This window comes from Camelus bactrianus, chromosome 23 (assembly GCF_048773025.1).
Source record: "Camelus bactrianus isolate YW-2024 breed Bactrian camel chromosome 23, ASM4877302v1, whole genome shotgun sequence".
NCBI lineage: Eukaryota > Metazoa > Chordata > Mammalia > Artiodactyla > Camelidae > Camelus > Camelus bactrianus.
The window spans coordinates 21,068,126-21,094,726 of NC_133561.1; the positions used below are offsets into that span (position 1 = coordinate 21,068,126).

General features: G+C 39.4%; 1 protein-coding gene across 2 annotated transcripts in view; it reads left to right on the forward strand.

Moving 5' to 3' along the window:
• The window catches only part of PLD5 (phospholipase D family member 5), a 214,309-nt gene that overhangs the window by 70,739 nt on the left and 116,969 nt on the right, over window positions 1-26,601 (forward strand). Inside the window, exon 2 of one of the 2 annotated variants that reach the window (XM_074351772.1) lies at window positions 10,095-10,231. In XM_074351772.1, coding sequence (XP_074207873.1) covers window positions 10,095-10,231 — 137 coding nt within the window. Of the gene's footprint in view, window positions 1-10,094; window positions 10,239-26,601 lie in introns of those variants that run through there. The other variant, XM_074351773.1, reaches the window with a different exon arrangement.

Below are 26,601 nucleotides of genomic sequence, written 5' to 3' on the forward strand. Positions count from 1 at the left end.
CCATGCACCTGGAAGCATAGAGCACCTCTAAATACATAAGAAGTTTTCAGGTGTTCTTTTCTCTCCACATCTTATTTAAACTTTCTTCATATGGCCTTGATTTATCCCCAGAAACAGGGGTAACTCCATGCAATCTTTATTTTCTGCAATAAATAGGAGGAGTCCTAATTTTGGAAAATATATTTACAAATGTTCTCTAAGGAAAGTTGCTAAAGTTTAAATATATCTAGAATTGGGACTTTTTTCTAGATTGAGGGAGACTGGGGGTACATGACAGCTAGGGCCGGTACATGGTCCTGGATTGAATCCATCTGTTATGGGTTGGCAAGATTTGGAAAGGGTCTGAGGATTGGAATATTATATCAGTGTTAAAGTCTTGATTTTAATGGTTGTGCTTTGGTTTTGTACTATGGTTATGTAGGAGAGTATTTTTGTTTTGTAGAAATAGTTCAAGGGCAGTGGGACATCATGTTGGCAACCTGTTCTCAAATGGTTCAGAGAAAAAGAAGTTCAGTTACAGCATGCCAGTTTCCTGCCTTAAATCCTTCAATGGTTTTCTATTTTAGTAAGTATAAAATGCATATCATTAGCTATGGCCATTATGTTCTTCCCCTGCTTCCTCTCTGGTCTTATCTCCTGGATGACAACCTAGTGCATTTCCATCCAAAGTCATTTGCATGTGCTGTTCCCAATCCCTGGGACCCTTCTCCTTCGACTTCACTTGGTTAGCTCCTCCAGTGCTCAGATAAAATGTCCCTTCTTCAAGGAGGCCCTCGTTAACCACTCCACAAAAAGTGCTAACCCTCAGTCACCGTCATGTCAGCCTGTTCATTTTCTACATAGCATTTCTGAACAGTGGACATCAATTTGCTTTTTGTTTGGTTACCTACTCATTGTTTGCCTTTCCTGTTACAATGGAAGTTTCAAGAGGAGAGCCCATATCCATCTTGTTGGCTGCCAAATCTCCAAGGCCTGGGATGGTGTTAAGACTGATAGGCTCTAAATAAATATTTGTTTCAGGAATGAATTTTGTTCAACCCTGAATTTTAATCATTAGGGAGTCAGACTGTTGCAAAACCTACGTTCCAAAATGTTTCTATGTCAAATATCCTATTTATGTGTGACTGAATTAATTTTTAGTTTGGGGAACTAAAGTATACCCAAATTTACTTCATTCATTATTTTATTGTTCCTCTCTGCAAAGACAAGTTCATATCCGAGGACCGCAGTGCTTATTATGAAATGATAGGTAATGTCATTAAAAGTCTTGATTTCCATTGTGGGGACCCTTCACTGGACCTGGGCTTCAAAGGAGAGGCACCCTCCTACTAGTGATACTTTCTGTATCTTGTTCAACCCTAGCCTACACTGTCCGAAAATAGACTGGCAGCTTTATTACCAGTTCTAAGAAGAGCCTTTCATTTAAATAATTATTTTTCAATTAAATATCATTACTGAAAATCTTATCTTCTGTTAATGAGGACATCACTCAATGTTATGAATAACATATAAGATAATATAGAATATTCTGTTAAACAAGATGGTATGTAATTCACAACACCGACCTTGGTGATTTTGTCATAAATATGACATCATTCTATGTCTATTGGATTCCAACTCCAATGTGGGTTGTCATGTTACTAAGAGAGAGTTTTTGGCTTCATTATGAGGCAGTATCCTTTGGTCAGGGTGGATGCTGTGGATTTGTAGGCCACCAACAATGGGACTGTGGGCTCACTGGAACTGATGAGTTTCCAGATCTTCTTCTGGTTTATACTATTTCGGGGTTGAAATTGAAAGGCTGTTGTGGGGGAGGGTATAACTCAGTGGTAGAGGGTGTGCTTAACATGCACAAGGTCCTCGGTTCAATCCTCAGTACCTCCATTAAAAATAGGCTGTTGCATTATAGTATTAATCCTGGTATTTATAGGTTTTTTTTTTTTTTCCTTCTCTATTTTTTGACTCTTTGACATCTTAGAGCCTTACTCATCCTGGAGAGAACGCCCCTGCAAGGGCTAGCTAATTTCTGGAGATAGTGAGCAACCTTGGGTATACCTTTCATATGTAAACCAGCCAATCCAGAGCCCCAGTCTCCAACCATTTTATCATATGTTCATACTCCAAACCAATATTTGTTCTGCCCTAAATCACCCAGGGCCAGGAACCAGACAACTGGAGACCACCGTGTATCCCAGAGCCCACCCAAATTGTTCAAACTATCTAATCTTAACTATCCAATCCTTGCTCAAACTTACCTACACTGCCTCACCCATTTCTTCCCGAGGAAATCACAACAAAGGCTGTGGCCTATGCTTTCCCCTCTCTCCTGCCTCCTGACTGACCCTGGTGTGTCTCCATGTGTCCCTGCATGGTGTAGCTTATCCCACATCCTCTTGGGAATTGTAAGTGATCAGCTCTTAACTTAAGAAAGCAGTTGTCTCCTTGTCATCTTACCATTCCTGAGGAAAACAAATCCCAGGTGCATTTTTAAATAATCATGCAGCACAGAAGAAATGTACTTTTCATCCCATCTTTGAAATTCTCAAGGACATCATCTGGTCTTATTGTTGGACACCTCTGGCAGTATACAAAACCTTTTTATCTCTCTCATTCTTTTTAGTTCTCCCCCCCCCCTCTTTTTGTGCAGATCTGTGTGTAGCAGTGAAGTTTGGTTGGAGGTAGGATTTGGTTGTACTGTAACCTCTAGAGGAATGCTTATTCTTCAGTTCACATGTACCTGGAGTTCAACAGAGAAGGCAGTCATTTGCACACAAGCTGGCATTTGACTTGTATCACAAGGTCAAAGCGTGTAATTTGGGTAGTAAATAAAGCAAAGCCCTGGAGGTACCGAATACACCTCCTTCCCCAAAGCAGCAGGAACACAGGCCCTAGGGTGAATATGATGATGGAAGGTGGATGATCACAATGGTTTTGAATGGAAAATGTAGAATAGTGAGAGCAGAAGGGCAGAAACAAGTTGATTTAAAAGATTTCCCACAGAGGGAGGGTATAGCTCAGTGGTAGAGTGCATGCTTAGCACACATGAGGTCCTGGGTTCAATCCCCACTCCCTCCTTTAAAAAGTAAATAAACCTAATTACCTCCCCCCTAATAAACAAACAAACAAACAAACAAACAGATAGATATTTCCCAGGGCATGACCTCAAGTATTTTGAATACAGAAGTGATAAAGTTGGAAAAAGAATTAACCTGCTTCAGTCATGAGAGCTAAAGATCAAAATTGTTCAAAGTTAGCTGGGCTTGAATAAAGCAGTTTAGAACTTGGATGAAGAAATGCATAGGTAGATGTGAGGCTCTGGAGTGTTCAGACAACACAAAGAGAAATTTCCAGGAAGGTTATTTGGGATGAAGGAGATTTTTGGAGCCCTTGAAATGTTATCAGAGGATACTGCTGCTTTGTTGTGGTTTGGTGAGCTTGCTGTGTTGAGTTTGCATTCAATTTCTGCCACTTATCAGAAGCTGGTCCCTGGGCAGATTGCTCGTATCTCATTAATCTTCTGGTTTGTGAGAGTGACAACTGCTTAGCAGTGTTGTTGAGAGAATTAAGCCTTTCCACTGAAACATTCCAAAGGCAGAAAAGAGCACATATTTCTCCCAGAAGTTTCTCACTGTAAGTGAGAAATTTCTTAGTTGTCTCATGCATTATCTTAATATATATTTTTTCAATTTTATTTTTTATTGAAGTGTAGTTGATTTACAGTGTTACTTTCACACTACAGCAGAGTGATTCAGTTATAGGTATACTTACATATTTTTTTAGATTCTTTTCCATTATATGTTATTATAAAAAATTGAATATAATTCTCTGTCCTATACAGTAGGTTCTTGTTGTTTACCTCTTTTATATATAGTAATGTGTATCTGTTAATCCCAAACTCCTAATTTATCCCTCCCCAGCCTTTTCCCCTTTGGTAACCATAGTTTGTTTTCTGTGTCTGTTAGTCTATGCTTGGTTTGTAAATAAAATTTTTATCTTGTTTTTTAGATTCCACGTGTAAGTGATCTCATATGATATTTGTCTTTCTTTGTCTGGCTTACTTCACTTAATATGATAATCTTTAGGTCCATCCATATTACTACAAATGGCATTATTTCATCCTCTTTTACAGCTGAGTAATATTCCATTATATATTTCACACACACCTACACCTCACATCTTTATTTATTCATCTGTTGATGGGCACTTAGGTTGTTTCCATGTCTTGGTTATTGTAATAGTGATGCTATGAACATTGGGGTGCATGTGTATTTTCGAATTGGCACTTTCTCTGGATATATGCCCAGGAGTGGGATTGCTGGATCATACAGTAACTCCATTTTTAGTTTTCTGAGGAACCTCCTTACTGTCCTCCATAGTGGCTGCACCAATTAGCATTCCCGCCAACAGTGTAGGAGGGCTCCTTTTTCTTCACACCCTTTCCAGCATTTATTATTTGTAGTCTTTTAAATCATGGCCATTCTGACCAGTGTAAGGTGATACTCCATTGCAGTTTTGATTTGCATTTCTCCAATAATTAGTGATATTGAGCATCTTTTCATGTGCCTGTTGCCTATCTGGATGTCTTCTTTGGAGAAATGTCTATTTAGGTCTTCTGCCCATTTTTTTGATTGATTGAGTTGTTTGGTTTTTTTGATATTACGCAGTATGAGCTCTTTGTATATTTTGGAAATTAGTCCCTTGTCAGTCATGTCATTTGCAAATATTTTCTTTGATTCTGAAGGTTGTCTTTTCATTTTGTTTATGGTTTCCTTAGCTGTGCAAAAGCTTTTAAGTTTAATTGCCCCCTGTGTTTATATTTGCTTTTATCTTTATTGCTCTAGGAGCTGGTTCAGAAAAAATATTGCTGTAATGTATGTCAAAGAGTGTTCTGCCTGTGTTTTCTGCTCGGAGTTTTATGGTATCTGGTCTTACATTTAGGTTTTTAATCCATATTGAGTTTATTTTTATATATGATGTTAGAGAATGTTCTAATTTCATTCTTTTATATTTAGCTGTCCAGTTTGCCCAGCACCACTTATTGAAGAGACTGTCTTTTTCTCCATTGTTTATTCTTGCCTCCTTTGTTGTAGATTAACTGACCATAAGCATATGGGTTTATTTCTGAACTCTCTATCCTGCTCCATTGATCTATGTGTCTGTGATCTTTTTGTGCCAGTATTATATGGTTTTGATTACTGTAGCTTTGTGGTATAGTTTGTTTTCTATGTCTGTGAGTCTGTTTCTGTTTTCCATAGTGGATGATGGCCAATAGGTTACATGAAAGATACTCAGTAACACAAATTATCAGAGAAGTGTAAATCAAAACTACAGTGAGATATCACCTCACACCAATTAGAATGGCCATCATTAAAAAGTCCACAAACGATAAATGCTGGAGAGGGTGTGGAAAAAAGGGATTCCCTTCTACACTGTTGGTGGGAATGTAATTTGGTGGATCTTCTGAGTAACCTGTCTTCTAGGCACATGCCTAAGAATTCAGGATAGGAACACATCTAGAATCATAGGAAAGTCATACAGATTCAGGAATGCCCTGGCTGCACAGCTCAAAGTCAAATGTCCCAACTTTCATTTCTGTACTAATGGACCACCATGTGAATTTGTTAACTAAAAACTAACAATAATGATAAAATAAACATAGCTAAAACTAAGTAGAATATGAAGTCAAGAAAAGAAAACCAAAAAGGAAACATTTGGATCTATAAACAGATCTAAAGACTTGAGATTTAGTTACCTAAATCCCTGCACTGTCTCCAGCTGGTTGAGTAACCTTGGACAGCTCAGTAACCAAGTGTCTTTGAGACCTGGTTTGCATATCTTTCACATGGAAAATAGTGGTGCTAGTTGTACTAGAATTTCCATCTCCGTGGGCGTTAAAATCTGCATACATAAACATTGTAGTTTTTAAGACTTTACCATGATCTTGTTCAAAACAACTAGTCATGGTAAATAAATGAAAAAGAATATGAATAATTTTAATTTATGGTTAATTTTTGCATCTACATTTTATAATACTTCTAATTTTTAAATTTAATACTCTTTCCCCACTTAGAGGTTATACATCTCCTTTTCTATAATATATTTGATAAGGATATGATATTCAAATATTTTCAGTGTCAGCATAATTAGATTTATTTCTTGATCAAGCAAGCAAGTCTTTTCAAAATTGTTTCAGTGAAACAATTTACTGCAGTGAAAAGTACTGATTGACCGATGCTATATAATAGCATTTCAAATTTTGTTTTCTTTTAATGGGTTGAGTCATCAGTGCAGTTTAGGTGGTAATCATGTTTATGGGTTCTCTTTAAAACTTTGCTTTCCTTGATTCAATTCAATACAAACAAGAAAGTGTGTTTCAAATTAATTCCTGAATGGTCTGAAATGATCTGTTAAGGATTTGAAAATGAGTAAATCTCTTAGTAACCTGGAGTTTGGTCTCATTTATGAGGCTTGTATGCTATCACTTGAACATAATCTTTCACTTTTGATGAGTTGGAAAATAAATGAGACTGAAGAAATTAGTGGTATGACCTCAGATTGTTATAGTACATTGTTTCAAGGAGACGTTTGAAGATGAATATCAAGAGTCCGAATTTCTCCTCTTTGACAAATTAAAATGAAAATAACTCGCTTGTTCATCTTAGTAGATGTTTATAATGTAGAATTAAATTAATAGAAGTTAATAGAAATTTGTGAGGGTTATTACACCAAAGTATGTCAGTAGCACACAAATTAACTAGAGTTCTTATTTACTGTTTTATGATAAAAATCAGAATCAAGGGAAAGGAATCAGTGCTGGTATAGATGAAGCATTTAGTATTAACTTCGCTAGAATTCATTCACCAAGTTCCTGCTCTGTATCTAACATGTTATATTTATGCTGCTCTGAGATTCTTTTTAAAATAATGTTTGATTATATTGTCCTGGGTTAGAGTCTCTTCTGGACTGATCAATGTGAATATCATTGCATTATTTTAAGTCACTCTAAAAGCTTTTTGTTTGTTTGTTTCTGTTTCTAAATTATAGAGAAATAGATAAAATGGGGAAAATGTTTTTTTTCTGTTGTAAAATAAGTGGTTTAAAAAAATAAAGGAAAGTTTTGTGAGTAAAGGAGACAATAATTTTCCACACAGTGAAATATTACACATCTAAAACTATGCTTTAAAAGAACATTTAATGACATTCAAACATGATTAAGTACAAAAAGCAGAATGAAACTGTATAGCCTGCCATAACATTATCAGATTGTTGGATAGGCAGATGTAGAAAGAACCAAAAGAAAATATTAATTAATGGCAGTTATGTCTGAGCGGGACTCTGGGTGATTTATTTTCTTTTTCGTGTTATATGTTTTTCTCAAAATAGTTAACAGCAAACATTTTCTCATTATACAAGTAAAGAGTATCATTAAAATAAATAAAAAGTAAAGGGCAGAAGAAAATTTATTTAAAAAAATTTTTTTAATCATTTAAAATTATGTTTAAGCCCCCACGAAGAAAATAAACCTCAAGATTTACATTTAAATTAATAGAGTGTATTTATCATGATCCCTTTAATGTTTGAAAATAAACTACTATAGGCAGGTTATCTTGAAGGGTGAACATATATTAAGCAGCATTTAGTAGAGATGACACTTTGATACCTCCAAGTATGGCCCCTGGGCCAGGAGCATCAGCCCCTACTGGGGACTTTTTATGAATGCACATTTTGGGTCCCCAGATGAATCAAAAACTCTGGAAGTAGGGCCCATCAACGTACATTTTAATAAGCCCTCCAGGTGATTTAGATACATGCCTGAGTTTCAGAAATGCTGCTTTAGAGCTCTGAATCCTGACACTGGGCTAGAAAGAACAATTTCTCAATTTTATCCTAGAAAACTTCCATCTCACATTTCTTTTCTCTCTCTGTCATTTCTTCCTGTCCTTCTCTGTTTCTCTTTTTCTCAGCCTCTCTCTTCTATGTGCTTACAGTTTTAGTTAACTGTTTTTTGTTTGTTCATATCTTTACCTTGTTTCCCCAAAATAATCAAGGCCGCTTACAGAGATGCATGCACTACAATACACTAACAAAAGCAAACAGTCATTTAGTGCTATCTATTTTGGGGGGTACTGTTCTAAGTACTTTACATATAGTACCTCACTTAATTTAATTTTTAATAACAACCCCATGAAGAGATTATGATGATGATGGTGTCCATTTTACAGGCAAGGAAACTAGCTAAAGCACAAAGACTAATAACTTGCCCAGGGGGATACAACCAGTAAGTGGTAAAATCCAAGCAATCTTGTTCCAAAGTCTGAACCTTCAACCAGTTTACTGTGCTGCTTCTTAAAATAAAACTAGTGAGGAATTGGGGATGAATGGCAAGTAAGGGGGCAAGGTGGATGCATAATCTATTCTGCAGAGTTGCGCATAGTTGGTAAGCATGGCCCGTGAATGTGCTTCTGGCTCCAGCAGAGAGTGAACAAGGATGAGCTACAAGATTAACAATCCCTAAAAGATGGATACAAGCCAATTTTCAGGAAGGTCACAACTAAGTCTTGAGAGCTCTCCATCCTGAGAAGTGTGCGTTGTGATTTTCATTCCATGCATTCACTCTTGTGTTCATACAGTAACTGTCTCTTGAGCACCTTCTATTTGTCAGGCTCTGTGCAAGTTGCTTGGCGTGGCAAGAATAAAACAGTCCATCAGAGCGCCACAGAGCCCTGGTGAGAAGAACCGTGGTGTGTCTTCCTTGGGCTTTCCCCTACGTCCTCTCTGAACGTGCAGCGGGAGAACACAAGGACAGGCAGGAATGGACTTGGAACAGGTTCTGCTGTGATATGAGACCTGAGGGAGGGCTGGAAAACACGAAAAAGAAACAACCACTTGCGCTGATAGTGCCTACTCACAGAAATACCATTTATTTCTTGACTACATCTTTCTCTGTCAACTGTAACCTGAGGCCTCCCCCGGACAACTTGGGCACCTGGCTTCAGGAGGTTCCTTGATTGTTGATTCTGTAGGGATGAAAGGCAGGAGGAGTGGCAGGAGGGGGCAAAGCCAGCTGGTTTCAACAAAAGTCTGAAATTTGTGTATGTGCATGTATGTGTGTGCGCGTGCATGTGCAGGGGTGGGGGGGCCTGCTTATATGTATCCCATCACTAAGAAAGTGCTCCTGGCTGTCTGGTCAAAGATCACCCTCTCCCCTTCTGTAAATAATCCCTAGCAACCGCACAAAGACTTTAAAAAATTACCCTTTTCCTATTTCCCCATCTAGATTTATCTAATAAATGGAATGCAGGCAAAATTTTTTGTCCCAGTGGCCATGGCTCCTGCCTAGTCATCATGGCCCTGTCTTCTGCCACCCTTGACCGTGAACCCCTGGAAACAGAGAGGTCTTGAATTATAACAGTGGAGCCTAAAGATAAGGACATGATTCACTTTGACCACCTGGAACTTAGGCTTGTGATTCTAAGTGAAAGTCGTATGAAGAGTATGAACACTGGTTAAGATTGTGCTCAGTGTTTTGAAATGAACTATGTTGGTTAATAACCCACCATGCTAGCATCTGATAGACCCAATTTTCTGACCAAAGTGCAGAACTCGTACTGACCACCCGGAGCATCCTTCCTGAAGCCATCACCATAAAGATCTTAGAGCAAGATGAGATGGGAAAAGCAAGAAGATACAAAGTTTGAACGCAGTTTGCATAGAGTTTTGAAAATGGTGATAATAACAGGGGACAGAATAATTATAGACTCACCTTGTGTTTCATTTTTAATTTTCAGAAGTGTCCTGTAATCTTTTCTGGACTGCTTTTGATTAGAAAGAGGAAGAGCAAACTCGTTTGGAAGTCTTGATGCAGCACTTGAATTCTTTAACAGGCTCTCACATATTTAGCAGGGGTTTGAAGGCTGTACTGAGGAATACAGTGTAAAGTCTTAGGCGTCTCACCTAGACAGCAGCCCTTTTCTGGCAGTGACGAAAGTAATTGTCCCCAAAGGGTTTTGCATGGAACTTTGAAAAGATGTCTCATCTTGAGTTTCCTCAGCGAAAGACTGCTGACTTTTCCTAATCTTTTTTCTCTCCTGCAGTCCCAGCAGAAGTGCATCGTGATCTTTGCCCTGGTGTGCTGCTTTGCGATTCTCGTTGCACTGATATTCTCAGCCGTGGACATCATGGGAGAGGATGAGGATGGACTGTCAGAAAAAAATTGTCAAAATAAATGTCGGTAAGAGGTAACAAACAAAAATTCAAACATTCTCTTTTAGGGAGTGGGCAAGGAAGTCAAAGAGGGCCCTGGACGGTGGAGAGAAAAACTACCGTAAACACACATGGTCCCCCGACTTCCCCTTGAGTGAAGCTGAGTCCTACCTCTCTCAACACTGATGCTCTCACTGTCAGTTAGACCAAGGGAATAAAAAAATGAGTAATGATTTAATTCACTTTACCATTTGGGCATATTCTGTACAGAGGAGTGGTGTTGACAAAATTAAATTTTGTAACAGTCTGCATTTCTGGCGACCTCTGTGTATGAGGTTTTGATTTGTTCTATGATGAGCTTGGCAAAAACGAATGCCCCAATGGACAAAGGATGCTGTGCTGGTTGTGATGTCAATTGGAAGTTAAACACACATTTCAGGAAAAATTTCAACTTAAAATTAGGGATTAAATAAATAAACATGTCTACAAGAAGATGCCACAGGCCTCCTCAGTCTCTCCCAGTTTAGCACACAGTTTATTTTTAATCCAGAAGTTACATTATATTTATGTATTATCTCTCTTCAGATACATCAAATAGCATTTCCCGGGGGTCATTTCTGACTGACAGCCATCGCAGTATGGTTTTATCCCCATAAATCTCCTCATCCACCTCTTCCCTGAGTGCTCCTTTATTTTTTGAGGTTGGGAGGAGGATGTAGAAAAGTACCAAGAGAAGGCAGATAGATAAGAGGTGTATTTTTATATATGTGTTGCTGCAAAGCTGAAGTGAGGCCATAAAGTTACAACAGTTATTATGAATTAGAGCTTATAGTGAATTTTAATGAGTTCGTTCAATTAATAGATTTTTTTCCCCTTTGGAAAGTATCCAAGTGTCCCTCTTCTCTAGCTTAAATTCAACCACACCGTGGTAATGTGTATGTGAGTTTTTGTCCTGGATATTTTGCTTTAAGGGTTGAATGTCTGGCACCCAAAAAATATCTGGAAAAGACAATTGATGTTTTGTGTTTTTTTAACCTATGATGCATTATAATCTCATTACCAGGCAACAGCATTATCCAGAACAAAGGATATAAGAGAGAAGCCAGTATACATTTTAGATTCATTCCTTCATATGAGATAGGTGTTTCTAAATATATTTACTTCCCAGACTGAATTTGAGAGAATAACTCTATTGGGATCATAAGGAAGGCAATAGCACAGCAGGCCATCATCATCTTCCTCCTGAACACTCCGTCTGCATCAGTGCCCTGTGCTGATCCCATTACATGACTTACAGAAACATTCTGTCGGCAAGGGGCCAATGACTCCTACATATTCAGTAGAATGGCTCTGCCCACTCCCTCACCGCAGCCTGTAATGAAGTCTGCTGGGTACCTTGAATGGCAAACCCCAGAACCTAGAAAGCAACTTCATAAAGGTCAAACTATGCCAACTTCTTTAAGACAAAATACCCAGAACTTTTTAACAAACGTTACCAGGTGTTAGTTGTTTTCAACAAAAAAAGGACTAATTATTTATAATTCTAAGGAATTATACCTCTTTGCCCTTAGGGGGAAGCTATAATTTAATCTAATTTTATTTTTTAATTCATACGACTGATATTTCCATCCAGTAGTTTCTTCTGTCTCAATCCATAACTAAATCCCGATGTCTCAACACTGCTTCTCCCTCCATCTGGAACGTGTTCTTCCAATGACTACCCACTCTCCTGCTTCCCTTCCCCTGGGTGGTTAGAATCACTACCCTGGTTACTAGGCTGCACCCCTCCACGTGCAGCTGTCTTCTCCAGAACTTGTAGCCTCTCCCTATCTCCCTCTCTTCCGCAGTCTCTTCCCCTGTGTCTTGCATTTCATTTCGCCTCCCTTCTCAGCCTTGTAGCAGGCACTTTTGATATCCCTACCCTGGTGGTATCTAGATGCTTCCTAGCCTCATCCTGAGAAGCTTCTGCTTTTTCACCTTCCTCCAAAGCACAGAGTGGAGGCCGGGCACCTGTGATTCCTTGTATCCCAATCCAGTCCCAGTCTCCAGTGGGACAGTCCCTTGTCCACCATCTTCTCATTTTAATTTGATGAACTTTTCTTACGTAGTCCACTCCCTCCTTATCGCTCTAAGCAGCGTTACCTTCTACCTTCCAGGACTCTCTCCCTCCTTCTTTTGTGCCTAGCAGACCTCCCAACCATCAGTCCCATCCCTTGCCATTGTCCTTAGTAACTAAAATTTACTTCCAATACCCTGGCCTTTTTTAAAAATTGAAGTATAGTTGATTTACAATGTCGTGTTAGTTTCTGGTGTTGCAGCATAGTGATTCAGTTATACATATACATACATATTCTTTTCCATTACAGATTATTACAAGATAGTGATAGTTCCCTGTGCTATACAGTATGACCTTGTTGTTTATCCATTTTATGTATAGTAGTTAGTGTCTGCCAATCCCGAACTCCTTATTTATCCCTCCCCCACTTTCTCTTTTGGTAACCATAAGTTTGTTTTCTATGTCTATGAATCTGTCTCTGTTTTGTAAATAAGTTCATTTGTGTCCTTTTTTTTTAGATTCCACATATAAGTGATGTCATATGGTATTTCTTTCTCTTTCTGGCTTATTTCACTTAGTATGATGATCTCCAGGTCCATCCATGTTACTGCAAATGTAGTGCCCCAATTTTTATTATTTGGCTACTAAGAGCTGTCTTTCGTTCATTTGGACGCTTTCCTGGATATCTCTGCAAGCAGCTTTGCTTTCTGGCAACAATAATCTGTTCCAGCCCTATTGAATTTTCTTGGTCTGAGACATGGTATATTGTCTGCTCTCCAATGAGCCCTGGTTCCTTTCATGGAGAGTTCTATTAAAACCCAAAATCTAAATTCTAAGAGTTTCATTAAATTGTCCCCCAAGGGTGTTGGTGACAGATACAATGACATCAGAAGAAAGCCTCTTTAAATTACTTTTGTGACTGAGCAATATTTCCCCCGTCTTCTTTCCCTTTTTCACTTTCATATTATAGATATAAGAATGTGGTTTGAATTGGGCAATACCACTTAGGAGACTTGCAATTTGGGGCAAGTTTCTTGATTTTACTGTACCACATTTTTTCATCTGTATAATGAAGACAATTATTATATCTTTCTCGAAAGTTTTCTGTAAGAACTAAATATGTTAATGCAGGTACCTTTGATAAAACAGCATCTGTCATATAATAAACATGCAATAAATGTAGGCAATTCTTTTTATTAAGGGACATTCATTGCAGGTGTTTGCACTTCCCCTTTAAGTTCCATCTAACTTTGCTCCAAACTAAGGAAGAGTTTTTTCATCCAATTTTTATTCTTTTCCTTAAACTACAGTTTTTTCCTTTATTTGTATTAACTTTCACCTACCATGGTTTATATTGCCAAATCCAACCCTGTTTTTAAATTAGAGTGTTGCTCCCAAACTCAGAAGACTCCACTTGGTTTTTGGCTTTATATTTGATATCTGAGTGCTTTTCTGACTGAGCAAGAGAAAGAGCAAGAGAAACTTTAATCTACACTCTCACCCTCAAGGAAACACCAAAGAATTTAAAAGCCTAGAGCACCTGGTACTACAAATAGATTTCCAATGTACTAAACAGACAGTAATGATGAAAGATGGAGTAAAGGCAAAAACTGGCTCTAGAGCTTTTATTTTACATTCTCTCCCAGTTTCTCCATTTGAGCCCACAATGAACCTATTTCCTTTATAACTTTCTCAACATATTTATCCTTTTGTAAAGCCAGTATCCACTTCTTACAGAATCTTCTAGAATCTCTATAGAGGAGATAAGCACTTCTGTTTATTTTACTATATTAAAAAGTGAACCATTTTACCCATTTCTTTTCTTTTTTGAAGTATAGTTGATTTACACTGTTATATTAGTTTCAAGTATATACCTAATGATTCAGTATTTTTATAGATTATATTTCATTTAAAGCTATTATAAAACCGTGGCTATATTCCTGTGTTGTACAATGTATCCTTGTAGCTTTTTTACTTTACACATAGTAGTTTGTACCTCTTAATGCCTTAACCCTTTCTTACGCCTCCCTCTTTCCCTAGCCCTACTGGTAACTACCAGTTTGTTCTCTTATCTGTGAGTCTGTTTCTGTTTTGTTATATTCATTTGTTTGTTTTAGTTTTTAGATTCCACATAAAAGTGATAATATACAGACATTTGTCTTTCTCTCTCTGACTTATTTCACTAAGGTATCATCCATGTTGTTGCAAATGGCAAAACCCTTTTTTTTTAATGGTTGAGTATGTGTGTGTGTATATGTATATATATGTCACATCTTCTTTATCCATTCTTCTTTTGATGGATACTTAGGTTGCTTCCATATCTTGGCTATTTTAAATTATGCTGCTATGAATATTGGGGTTCATGTATGTTTTTGAATGAGTGTTTTTATTTTCTTTGGATATATACACAGGAGTGGAATTGCTGGGTCATATGACAGCTCTGTTTTTAGAGAAACCTCTATACTGTTTTCCAAAGTGGCTGCACCAATTTATATTCCCATCAACAGTGTATAAGGTTTCCCTTTTGTCCTCATTTTTGCCAACATTTGCCATTTATGTTCTTTTCAATGATAGCCATTCTGACAGGTGTGAGGTATCTCATTGTGGTTTTGATTTGCATTTTCCTGATGATTAATGCTGTTGAGCATCTTTTCATGTGCCTGTTGGCCATCTGTATGTCCTCTTTGGAAAAATATCTATTCAGGTCTTCTGCCCATTTTTAATAGGATTGGGTTTTTTTTGGTGTTGAGTTATATAAGCTGTTTGTATATTTTGGACATTAAGCCCTTGTTGGTCACATCATTTGCAAATATTTTCTCTAAGTCTGAAGACTGTCTTTTTGTTTTGTTTATGGTTTCCTTTGCTGTCCAAAAGCTTTTAAGCTTAATAAGATCTTGTTTGTTTATTTTTGTCTTTGTTTCCTTTGCCTTAGGAGACAGACACCCTCGCCCCTAAATATCACATCTATTTATGTCAAAGTGTGTTCCACCTCTTCTTTCTTCTGGGAGCTTTATGTTCTCTGGGCTTACATTTAGGTCTCCAATCTATTTTTAGTTTATTTTTGTATATGGTGTGAGAAAATGTGCTCATTTTATTCTTTTATATGTTGCTGTTTCCAGCATCACCCACCAAAGAGACAGTCTTTCCCCCATTGTTTATATCTGCCTCCTTTGTCATAAATTAATTGACCACAAATGCATGAGTTTACTTCTGAGCTCTATAATCTGTTCCATCCATGTGCTAGTTTTTGTACGAGTACTATGCTGTTTTGATTACCGTAGCTTTATGGTATATTCTGAAGTCCAGGAGCATGATATCTCCAGCTTTGTTCTTTTTTCTCAAGACTGCTTTGGCTATTTAGGGTCTTTTGTGGTTTCATATAAATTTTAGGATTATTTATTCTAGGTCTGTGAAAAATGTCAGGGGTGTTTTAATAGAGATTGCATTAAATCTGTAGATTGCTCTGGGCATTTTACCATTTCTTATTGGCTCCTTCTTGTCTTTCTCCAGTTCTAAACTGCTTTCACTTTCCTACAGCCGTAACTTTACTTCTCCTGAATCCCTGTTTAGAGAGCACTTTAACTGAGAAATGACATCCCCCTGGTATAACTCCTTGTTTTCTTTCCAACTCAGAATCCCCACGTGTCTTCACTCATCCTTCCCTCCTCCCATTTTCATTCAGGGGAAGAAATTTCTCTTGTCCTTTCCAAAGCTAACCTCTCTGTCTCTGCAAATAATCACGTGGAGATAAATGAAGACCAACCAAATGAGAAAAGCAAAGTCTGTTTATTCAAAGTTTGCTATAGCCAGGGAGTCCGTCACTGTCAGTTGGATTTGGTACAGACTCAGAGTCATGCTGAAGAAGAGGAGAACTTTAGAGGGGAAAAGGGAAGGCTTCAGGTGTGCCCCGAATGGAAGCTGTTGGCCTGGGGAAGCTGGAGGTAAGCTAACTAGGAGTGAGGCATCCTATGTGATGGGCTAAGGGAGCATATTTCTCTGTCTCTCTGGTTGATTCTAAGTTGGAAGCATAGACAAAACTTAGGGAAGCTGTCATTTATTAATCAGATCCTGGTCACTTTGCATACCCTTTCACTGCCCACTTCCAAAGACAGGCAATATTCAAATCTTGTTTCCTCTTTTCCTCTCTCTGCTTCGGCAATTTCTAACTCATTCCTGTGATTTCACCTCTGCTTCTCATCAAGTGATCTTCCATTTCGCAGGGTACCCCCACCTACTTTAAGTTCTTACTCCTTTGCCCCCTTTTCACAAATGAAAGTCCATTTCATTTCTGTAATGGAAATGTGGCCTTTTATTGGTGCTATTTATTATCAGCATCTCTGTCTTTATGTTGTCTCATCATCTAGGGCAAAACCTCCCTGAGAACAAGGGACATTTTTTTCTCACCTTGTGTCTTATAGGGTCTCACACATCAGGACTGAGCAGCTACTCTTTTTAATGGGAAGTCATTTCTATGTAAAAATAATATTGTTTTTAATACTGTTATAATACTGCTTAATACTGTATAACAATACTCTGTTCATTGAGGTCATATGTATTATCTAGATACATTTATTATCCCTCCATGGTAGAATTCATTTTGTGGGAATAACTGGAGATGACGGGAGAAGAAACTGAAGATTATAGATTATATACTTAGAGCCTGTCATCTGGAAGTGGGTTAGAAAAAGGAACCTATTGAGGAATTGCTAAAATGAAAGGGTAATCTAATACATTTTTTTCTATTTCTAACTAGCTTTGAATAAATAACATTTAATAATAATTGGGAATGGAAGATAAATGCTTAATTTTAAATGAAAGAAAAGAGAAGGCTTCAAACATTTAAATATAGATATTTTTACATTTCAGAACTCTACTCTTATTTAAAATGTCACCTATTAACATCTTAATTTCACCAGAGTCAAGTGAAATTCAAATTTCCTGAATTATGAGATATTTGATTAGCCCAAGACCCAGAAAGTACTGTTTATATTCCCATAGCTGAAATCTCAAAGATTATTTTTAAAATAATGTTTTATCTTTAGCATTTCACATTTAAAGGAGGAAATTCAAGAGAGCGTGACACTTCCTGATGGTCTATAATTACCACTTGGGAAGCAGCAGAAGCTAATTATTTCAAAGTTTTAATTTTAATGAAACTTAATATACGATTAATGATGTTGACATTTCCTGTTGCTAGGTTTGTTTTGCAAAAAGATTATTTGAACATGGTATATATTTTTCCAAAAGAGCATTGCACCCTTCTAGGCACAGCCATGTCTGATCATCCTGAATGGCGTTGGGCACAGGAAGCAGAGCTGTCTTTTCTCCAGATGGCCTGTTTCAGCTGCCTTCGCAGGAAGGACCTCTCATTGTAATACTGCGGAGCCCAGGCCTGAACCTGAGGCAAGGGGAACGCTGACAAAGGGAGAGAGGAGGTAAATAAAAAGAAAACCTAGGCACTTGTGCCTGATGGATATTTTTATATTTTGTTTATAGACCTGTAGTTAGAAAAACTTTGTGATTGGATCTTTCAAGTAAAGTGATTGCCATGATTACAAAAAGCATACTGAGAAAACCAAAGCTTTAAAGGAAAAATCTTTGAAGAATTCACTGTGATCTCTTTGTTTCGGTAACTGTGACATTTACTACATAAGATGCGCCATACTTTTCCCTTGTTATAAATGACGTACTTTAATCCGAGCACTCTTTTAGAAATGTTGCAGGCTAGGATATTTAGTTACCTAGCTGTTATGCAGACACTTTCTTGCCTTTAGCATGAAATTCTCAATAATGCTGTTTACTAGTAACTGAAGGCAGCATCAGCGATTCTATTTTTATTTGATTATCTCATTGTCCTGGTAGTTAGTTCTTATCACAGAAAGGACTTAGAACTACATTTCCAAGTGGTAGTGGACTTTGATCCTCCATTTTAAAATGTTATTTGGTTTTATTATTGCAATTATCACTTCTTGTGTAACTGTAATATGCCAGCTACTATTTAAGGTACTTAATGTTATCTCACTGACTCTTACAGTAAAGCAGACGTTATTATCCTTCTCTTATAGACGAAATGATAGGTTCAAAATTATTAAATAATCTACGCCCCTAGTAAGGGGTCAAGCTGGGTTTAAATCCACATCTGACTGGCTCTTTCCTTATTTTTTTATGCTCCAAGGACCATGTCGGGGCTGCTGTGATAAGGGCTGCGCACCTAAGAGGGGAGTAGTGCCAGGACAGTCACATACGTGGTCCAGTACCTGTCACCCCTCCACAGTATGAGCGAGCTAGTGTTGCTGTTTCCTGCAGGGCTCAACTTGCTCTCAGCCTCTGCCTCCATACTTTGCCCTTGTTTTATCCAGTAACGTTATCTTCCATCACTATACTTCAGCTGTTGATGCAGACCCACCTTTATTTCCTGCACATCCTGGAATGGGGTGGAAATGCTTAGATTAAGATTTGTGACAACAGGCTAAGTAAGCATCTTGTGCCCCAGAAAGGAGCCCCAGGAAGGCATGCAGATTTTGAATCACTGCAGTCTCTCATGAAGCTTCCCTGCCCAATACTGGGCCCCAGCCCCTAGCTCTGGGCTTCTCTCTCTGGGCTTCCCCATCTCAAAACTTTCCTCTAGGCAGGTGCTATTTCTGCCCCCTTACTCCCAGGAGACCCTGGTCCTGGGGTCTCAGCATGCTTCCTCCAGGACCCTCCCATAAAGGAGGTGCACTTTCAGTGAACATATTGCTGACTGCTGAAACCTCCCCACTGATTTCATGCCTGAAAAAATAGAAATCTGCTTCTGACTTTTGCAAGGGTTTAAGGTATAAATCCTTGCACTGCATTTTTTTAAACCCAAAATTCAGGCTAGGGTCAGGAGATTGTTTTTCTGTACAAAGTAGAGATTCATTTTCTTGAGCACCTGAGGGAGTTGCTCCGCTTTGTTCTGCACAAAATCCTGATGCACATGAGATTCAAGTGCCCTGCCTGCCATCCCTTGACATCCCCTCCTTTGCGAGCTTCCATGCTATGCTATCGTCAGTCCAAACTTGTTCCCGGGCCCTAAGAACACCATGCTTTCCTGGGCCTCAGAGCCTTCCTCCCTATGGCTTACCTTTCCTGGGCACCGTGTTCCTTCTTGTCTCTATTTCTTGGGTTTCACCTGAGGCCACCCTTCCGGCAGCAGGCTTACCCTGGCCACTTGGGTCCCTGCGAGATTACATTCCGAGCGCGGCTACACTGCCCAGAGCGACTGCTCATACAGTTCTTGTTACTTACCCGGCGAACACCACGGAGTAAATTAACCAATCTCCACCGGAGGCTTATTTTATAAAATTAGCATCTTGAAGTCATTGAAAGTCCCAAATAGCTCCGTGAACTATAAACATTTATAAGTTTAACTCAGCCCATAGTCTTGAGCTGAGCTATTTTATTTCATATAAAGTCTTGTGTCAATTTGATTGTCTTTCCTTTTGTAGTGTTATATTTTTTAAAAAGGCTACAGACCATAGCTAAGAGAGAGATTCCCCCCCCAATATCCCCCACCACCACCAAAAAACACACACACATACACCTGGCCCTGCCTAGTTTTAACATATTGCGAAGACTGGCCATAGTGCAGGCTAGAGTTTCAAAAGTATTAACACCAAGTATCATGTATCTCCTTACATATACTTAGATGAATGAGTATTGAGTTTGGACTTTGGTTCAAGATTGAGAATTAATGAAGGTTGGGTCAAGGGATATTTTTTAAAATGTTGGACACTCTCAATTTCTGTGTAAATCAGTCTAGCCTGGAAGTGTGATAGTAAAGACTGATTACATTGCTTCGTGTCTGCTGTGTCTCTTTTCAGGTTCAGGCATTAGTAATTATGGTCTCAGAGGCCTCGGTTTTCATTCTGTCTTGGGAGTCAGGGGATAGTAAAAGATCCCCTTCAGAGAACACTCTTCTTTTTTTGGCAGTTCTGTGACAGGTGAGTCAGGATGAGATGTCTCAAGTGTGTGCTTTATTATTTTTTTCTTATTGGCCTTTTGGTCCTTGGTCCAAATTTAGCAAAGAACATTTGTCCCTTGCATACACAGTCACCAAATTCTCATTCCGCGTTTAATCCCAAGGATGTCACGGAGTGCCCACTTGAGGCACCGCGTCTTAAATCGCTGCCCACTTATCTGTCTATTCTTCCAGGCTGTAAGCTTGTTGGAATGGGGAACTTTGTCTTCCGAATATTTACATTTTGGGCAGCTGGCGTAGTGCTGAAACATATCAGATGCCCGAGTTCTGAGGATGAAAGGAGAGAAGAAACGCAGTGCTGAGTTAGCATACCTGGCTCGGGGCCTCAGACAGAGTGGGTGCTCAGATAAGTGCTGATTTCTGGTAAAGTAGGATAATGGAAGAAAAAGAAGATAAAACAAGCAATACGGGATAGCGAAAGGAAAACTAGAGCAGAGAAAGAAAAGCTTTCAGTCTCCACTGAACTTGCTGAGTAAACTTGGGAAAGTCACTTACTTCTTTGACATTTCTCTTTTTCCATCTGAAAAATGGGGAGGTTATCTAGCATGACCTCCAAAGTCCCTCTTCCTCCAACAATATGAGTCTATCAAATGGCAAAAGATGATACAGTTGATCATATATATCACTGACATGAATGAAAAATGCCCAGATACACCCATAGAACTTTTAAGCTTTTGGGGTTACCTGCCAAAGTTCCATTGATTATTATTTTTTTCAATCAGCCAAATACTTAATGGCCTATTTTGTGTAAGGACTGTGCTAACACTTAAGATACAAGGAGGAATTGTTAGTTTTTACCACCAAGAGTGTGGTGAGAGTTACCAAACAAGTGCACTGGAGCATAAAAATGCTAACATGAGCGATGCCCTGGGTGTTAGGAAATCACAGGAAGGAGCAGTAACTCTGGAGGATTGACAGAGCAGGTAACTGAATTTAAACGATTCCAGGCTTTTCAAATAAGGGCCACAGCAAGTGCAAAGACTTGACGATAAAAAAAAAGACATGACTTTGTCACTGAAGAGCAAGCATTTGGTTCCATATGACTGGAGTACAGAATGAAAAAGACGGAGAGGCAGGAGTTGAGGCGAGTAAGACTGTGACCACACGTGGAGGTCATGTGCACCATGACGAGGAATCTGTACTAATTGGGAGCCACAAGGCTTAACAAGAAAATAGACAATAGACGTGACTATATTTGCATTTCAGGGAAAAAATGTTAATAGTATGTCCGATGAGTAATTAGTTTTTACTCAAAGTCTGATCTTAGATGCCTGTTTTAGAATTCTCTGGGTGCTCATTAAAATGCACATTCCCTGGTTGGAATCTCATCTCATAGAATCAGAATTTCTGTGGGTTTGGCTTAGAAACCTACATTTAAAGAGAAAAACCCTCTTACAACTTATGCAGCTTAAAGTATGGGAACCGCTGGCTAAGTGGATGGAGAGTGAATGGCAGGGAACTCAGAAAAATGTAAATTTTGGAGTCAGATAAACAGTAGATCCTAAAGAAGTCTAACTTACATTCTCAAAAATTTATTTGATTCACTCACTTATATACTTAAAAATACTTATAAAGCAAATGAGCTAGGTACAGTCATGTTTTGTTAAACTTGTATGAAAGATGGAAAGGCTAATCACCAAAAGAGAATATTAGCAAATGCTGATTTTGTTAATTGTGCAAAATGTCAAGCAGATGAGCTGTACTGTTTAGTTTTGTTATTTTTTTTCCGCTAGCCAGAATAAGGGATGAGGAAAGCTCTCACATCAATCGAACATCGGTGTATGTCAGGAACTGCAAATAAGCAGTGTATTTCTCACTTGGGTTAAGTTTGAGAGATGTCACATAACTTATCCACACACAAGCAGGGGCTAGCTGTCCAGCCAGAATCCAGTCCCTAACCCTCAGGACTTCAGCACCACCCCATGTTTCCACCCTGAAAAAGAATGATTTTGAGCTACTACACTCTTATCCCTAGTTTGCAAATACTCAGCAGATGGTTTTGGCTTTCAGAAGCCAGTAAAAGTCCTTTTTAGTGTCCACTGAAAAAAAGTGCACAACCCAAAAGTTGAGTGTTGTTTTATATTGCGAACATCTCTGAGGGTTTAAGCCCGGGATAAAAGCCTCTCAGATTGCTCTGAGGGATGCTCTGAAGAGGCAAGGGAGGAACCAGGATATATAGCATTTTTTGCAATGAAGACTAGGTAGTTGGAACATCAAGAGATCACTGTAAATTAAAGAAAACCAGATCTCTCAAGTTAAGGAATTTAGCACTTTTCTATGTATGGAGAGTTTCAAGAGTCTGGGCTCACTGAAATCATTCCTTTGATATGCACCTAGCTGTCCCATCCTGAGCCCCCTCAGGGTGCACCGTTGTGGGTGGTGGCTGCAGAGGCTGGGCTGCCTGCTTGTCTGCCTCCTGAGTTCTCGCAGGCTCCCTGTCGGGGCTGCAGGAGTGGCTGATGATTGGATGGCTGCAGCATCCTTTATTTCCTGATACGGCAGGTGATATTTTTCATTCACACCAGCAAACACTTTTGAAAAAGCAGGGCATGAAAAATATGGGTAATTTGATTTCAGATTTCAGATCCCAAAAATACTTTCTGACTGTAATGGCTTTTCTGGTTTATATTCAGCTCTTGAGATCATTTCAAAAGAGTTCCCAGGACGTTCTGAGAGTTGCAGGATGGGCAAGTAAGGGGCTCCGCTCCCCAAAGTGTAGGAGTGTGTGTGTATATATTCTGCCGGTTGGTCTCTGTATCACTCTGGATATTCCAGGGCACAAACACCTTGAGTCCTGGGGTGAGGAAACGTGTAAGCACAGCAAGGAGTCCAGAGCCCATGCTTGCCAACAGGGAAGGATTCAAATGTATTATTCTTTTAAAAACAACATTCAGCTCTCCTGGGTGGAGTCAGCCCCACTGAGCATCACTTGGATTCCTGCTTCCCAGTCAGAGCAATTGATGTAAACGAAGTTAATTCAGAGTGTAGAGAGGGTTGGAAAATAATAAACTAGCATTTATGCTCATTATACAGAAGATTTCAGGGAACTTTTTAGACACGTAAGATATTTTCTAGTTATAAAATGTCAATAAATGTTTTATCAGCACTATGTATGTACTCTACAAATTCACTTACGGTGGGCCCTCCGGGTTCTGCATTTGCAGATTTAACCAACCATGGACTGAAAATATTCAGAAATGAAAAAAATTACAGAAAGTTCCAAAAATTAAAACTTGGCTTTGCAGCACAAAGGCAACTATTTATGTAGTATTTACGTTGTATTGAGTCTTCATTTCAAACATGTGGGAGGATGCATGTAGGTTCTATGCCAAGTACAAACCATTTTATATACAGAACTTGAGCTTCCACAGGTTTTGTGGGTCCTGGAACAACTGTATTTTGTTTTGAGCGAAGAGTAATTTGAATCTCTTTTGCTTAGCATGCAAATTAGCTTTTTTCATGGAAATATACTACTGCCTTTGATCATTCTAATGAAACCATTTTGCTTTTGCCTCACCTGATCTGACAGGATCTAGATTTATTCCCGCATCTTGGATATGGACTGAGAGCTCCTTTTGCATTTTAATTGGTTCTCATTTGCCTAATAGTAGTGGTGAGGGCCTGCTTCAAATGCATCCCCAGCGAACTGCTTGGTGAAGGGGAGGATGAAACTGAAATTGGTCATGGTTCCTTCTTTCTCTCTCACATTTTATTTTCCGTTTTCTGCATCTGGTGGAGATAAAGGTTTTAATGCTTGAGTGCAGAGATCTAACTCTGCAGGGATGTACTTACTCGCTTTGTTGAAAGATGATGATTTCACAGCTTCCTGCCTTGAGCACCGCATTTGTAACTTTACTTCTTTTTTCATCAAGTCCTCTGTGGCTTTTGTGCCTCTTTCTTACCTGCTGTCATCATCTTCTGACCAGCTGCGCAAAGCCTCTGATCCTATGTGCAGGGTCCATTTAAATATTTTAGTGCTAGAAGAGTAGAAGCCTTGTAAAAGTGTAGATCTTTTGTACTGTTACACTGGGAGCAAAAATAAATGTTTTAATGCACTTTCCCACTGAGTTAGGATTTTGGAGTTAACAGGCTTGCGTATAGAATTCTGAATGGGGACAGAAGCACCAACATGCCTAACGGAATTTGAGAAAGCCTGCAGGCATTGTTAGCACATGGGACGAGAGCAGTCTTTGTGTTCCCTGCTCATCCAGCAGCTCCGGTGGAAATCAGAAAGGCGCTTTAACTCTCCCAGGCAGTGGGGTGCCCTGCTGGCGCTTGTGCTGCACCCCTGGGAATGGGTTTCTGTTTTAAAGGCGTGCCATTAGCCTTGGGATGTCAGCTCCCAAGGATCAACTGGGGAGGGTGACTATCAAGTGCCACCTTTGGAAACGACAAAAGAACACTAAGTTAAGGGAGACCAGTGAAGATAACTGACGACATAAATTAACCAGCTTCAGCTTTGCAAGCCGCATATATTTTATATTGTATGTGCCTAGGAAGTGGAAAGCCCATAATTTTGGGAAGGTACCAGCGTCATCAACAGCCAACTAAAAAAATTTTTTTTCCTTCTCCCTTTTTTCAGGGAGAAAAACTTATTTTTAGCGCACAAAAAGGACTTCTGTTAAAATAATAATAACAATAATTTATTGTAGGATTATCAAATCTTTTATTTAATAATAATTTATTGAGCACTTATTAAATGTCGGGGATGGTTAGACATTGTTCAGTGGGACGAGAGGTGGAGGGGAGAGGAGGCTGCTCCAGTGGAGCTTTTTTTCTGTAGGAGGTGTTGCTGGAGAAAAGGTCCTTGCCTCACACAGGAAGGAATTCAAGAGTGAGGCGTAGTAAAGTGAGAGCAGATTTATTTAGAGAGATGCATATTCCATAAACTGAGTGCGGGCTGTCTCAGAAAGGGAGAGAGACCACCACAAGGTGCAGAGTTGTTCATTTTTATGGGCTTGGGAATTCATATGCTAAGAGGCAGGAGGATTATTCCAACTACTTTGGGGAAGGGGCAGGGATTTCTAGGAATCGAGCCCCCGCCCGTTTTTGGACCTTTTATGGCCAGCCTAGGAACAGTCATGGTGTCTGTGGGTTGCCATGAGGCTCGAGGTCTACTGGAAGTCGAATCTTCCACCATCTTGGTTCTAACCAGTTTGTCCTGTCCTCGATTGCTGTGTCATTCCTTCAGTGGTTGTGCCCTGCCCCCTTCCCTCCTGTCTCAGAAAGACAAGACAGATAGAAGGGTAGATAGGTGATAGATAGGTAGATAGAGGTTAGAAAGTGTTGAATGCTGTGGAAAGAAGAGACACAGTAGGATGAAAATAGTAGGGCACAGGGAAAGGGAGGTGCTGGTGACAGCTTTCCTCGGGCAGCCCTCACGGAGTTGGAGGAGTGTTGGACAAAGGCCTGAAGGAGGTAGACATCTGAAGGAAGAGGGCTGCAGGTGGAAGGAGAGGGTAGAAACACACCTGGCATGCTTGAGGAGGAGTAGGAGGACGGTGTGGCCAGGGCAGAGAGAACAAACACATCCAGTAAATGGGGTCACTTATGCTAAGTGTGTGACCGTGCCTGGCACGCAAGGCTCCAAAGCTGTGGAAACTCCACGCTGCCTTCAGCCAGCTCTCACCCTGCTCCCACCCAGCACAAGTTTAGGCACTTTCTAAGGTAATCCAAGTGCTCTGTTGGCTTTCTAGGTGGTTCCTGGGATCTTTGTGACATTGGCATTTGTCATGACAGCGTCTGTGTTCTGTCACTGTACATCGCACAGGCAATCTCATCGATATTTTGATGAGAAGAGTGTCTTTCTGTCTGTTCACAGTGAGGTTCTATAGTGACAAAAGCAAGCCCCTAAATGGCTGGTTATGGAATATTTTGTCCTATTTGAAGTATGCAGATAAATCAGTTTGAGAATCTCTGATGAGTAAGAATTTTTCCTGCCACCTTTTGTCAGCCTTTTAAGCAGTGGTTCTCGAACTTAAGTGCACACTAGAATCACCTGAAGAACTGAGAAAAAAAAAATGCTACCCAAGCCCCATCTCAAACCAGTTAAATCCCAGGGCTTTTATTTGAAACTCCCCAGGTAATTCTCATGGGCCACCAGGGACAGGAACTCCTGCCCAATGACCCTTAGGCTGGTGCACAACTGCTGAAGGAATGACAGCACCTGAGGACAGGACAAACTGGTTAGACCCAAGATGGTGGATGGTGGATAGTTAAACTTTGGCTTTTGCGCCTTTGTATTTTCCTGCCTCCCGAGGTCAGAAGATCTTGCAAACTTTCTACCCAGAACTCTTCTCAATCTTTTCATCCCTGCTTGATTTATGACTGGGTTGCAAAC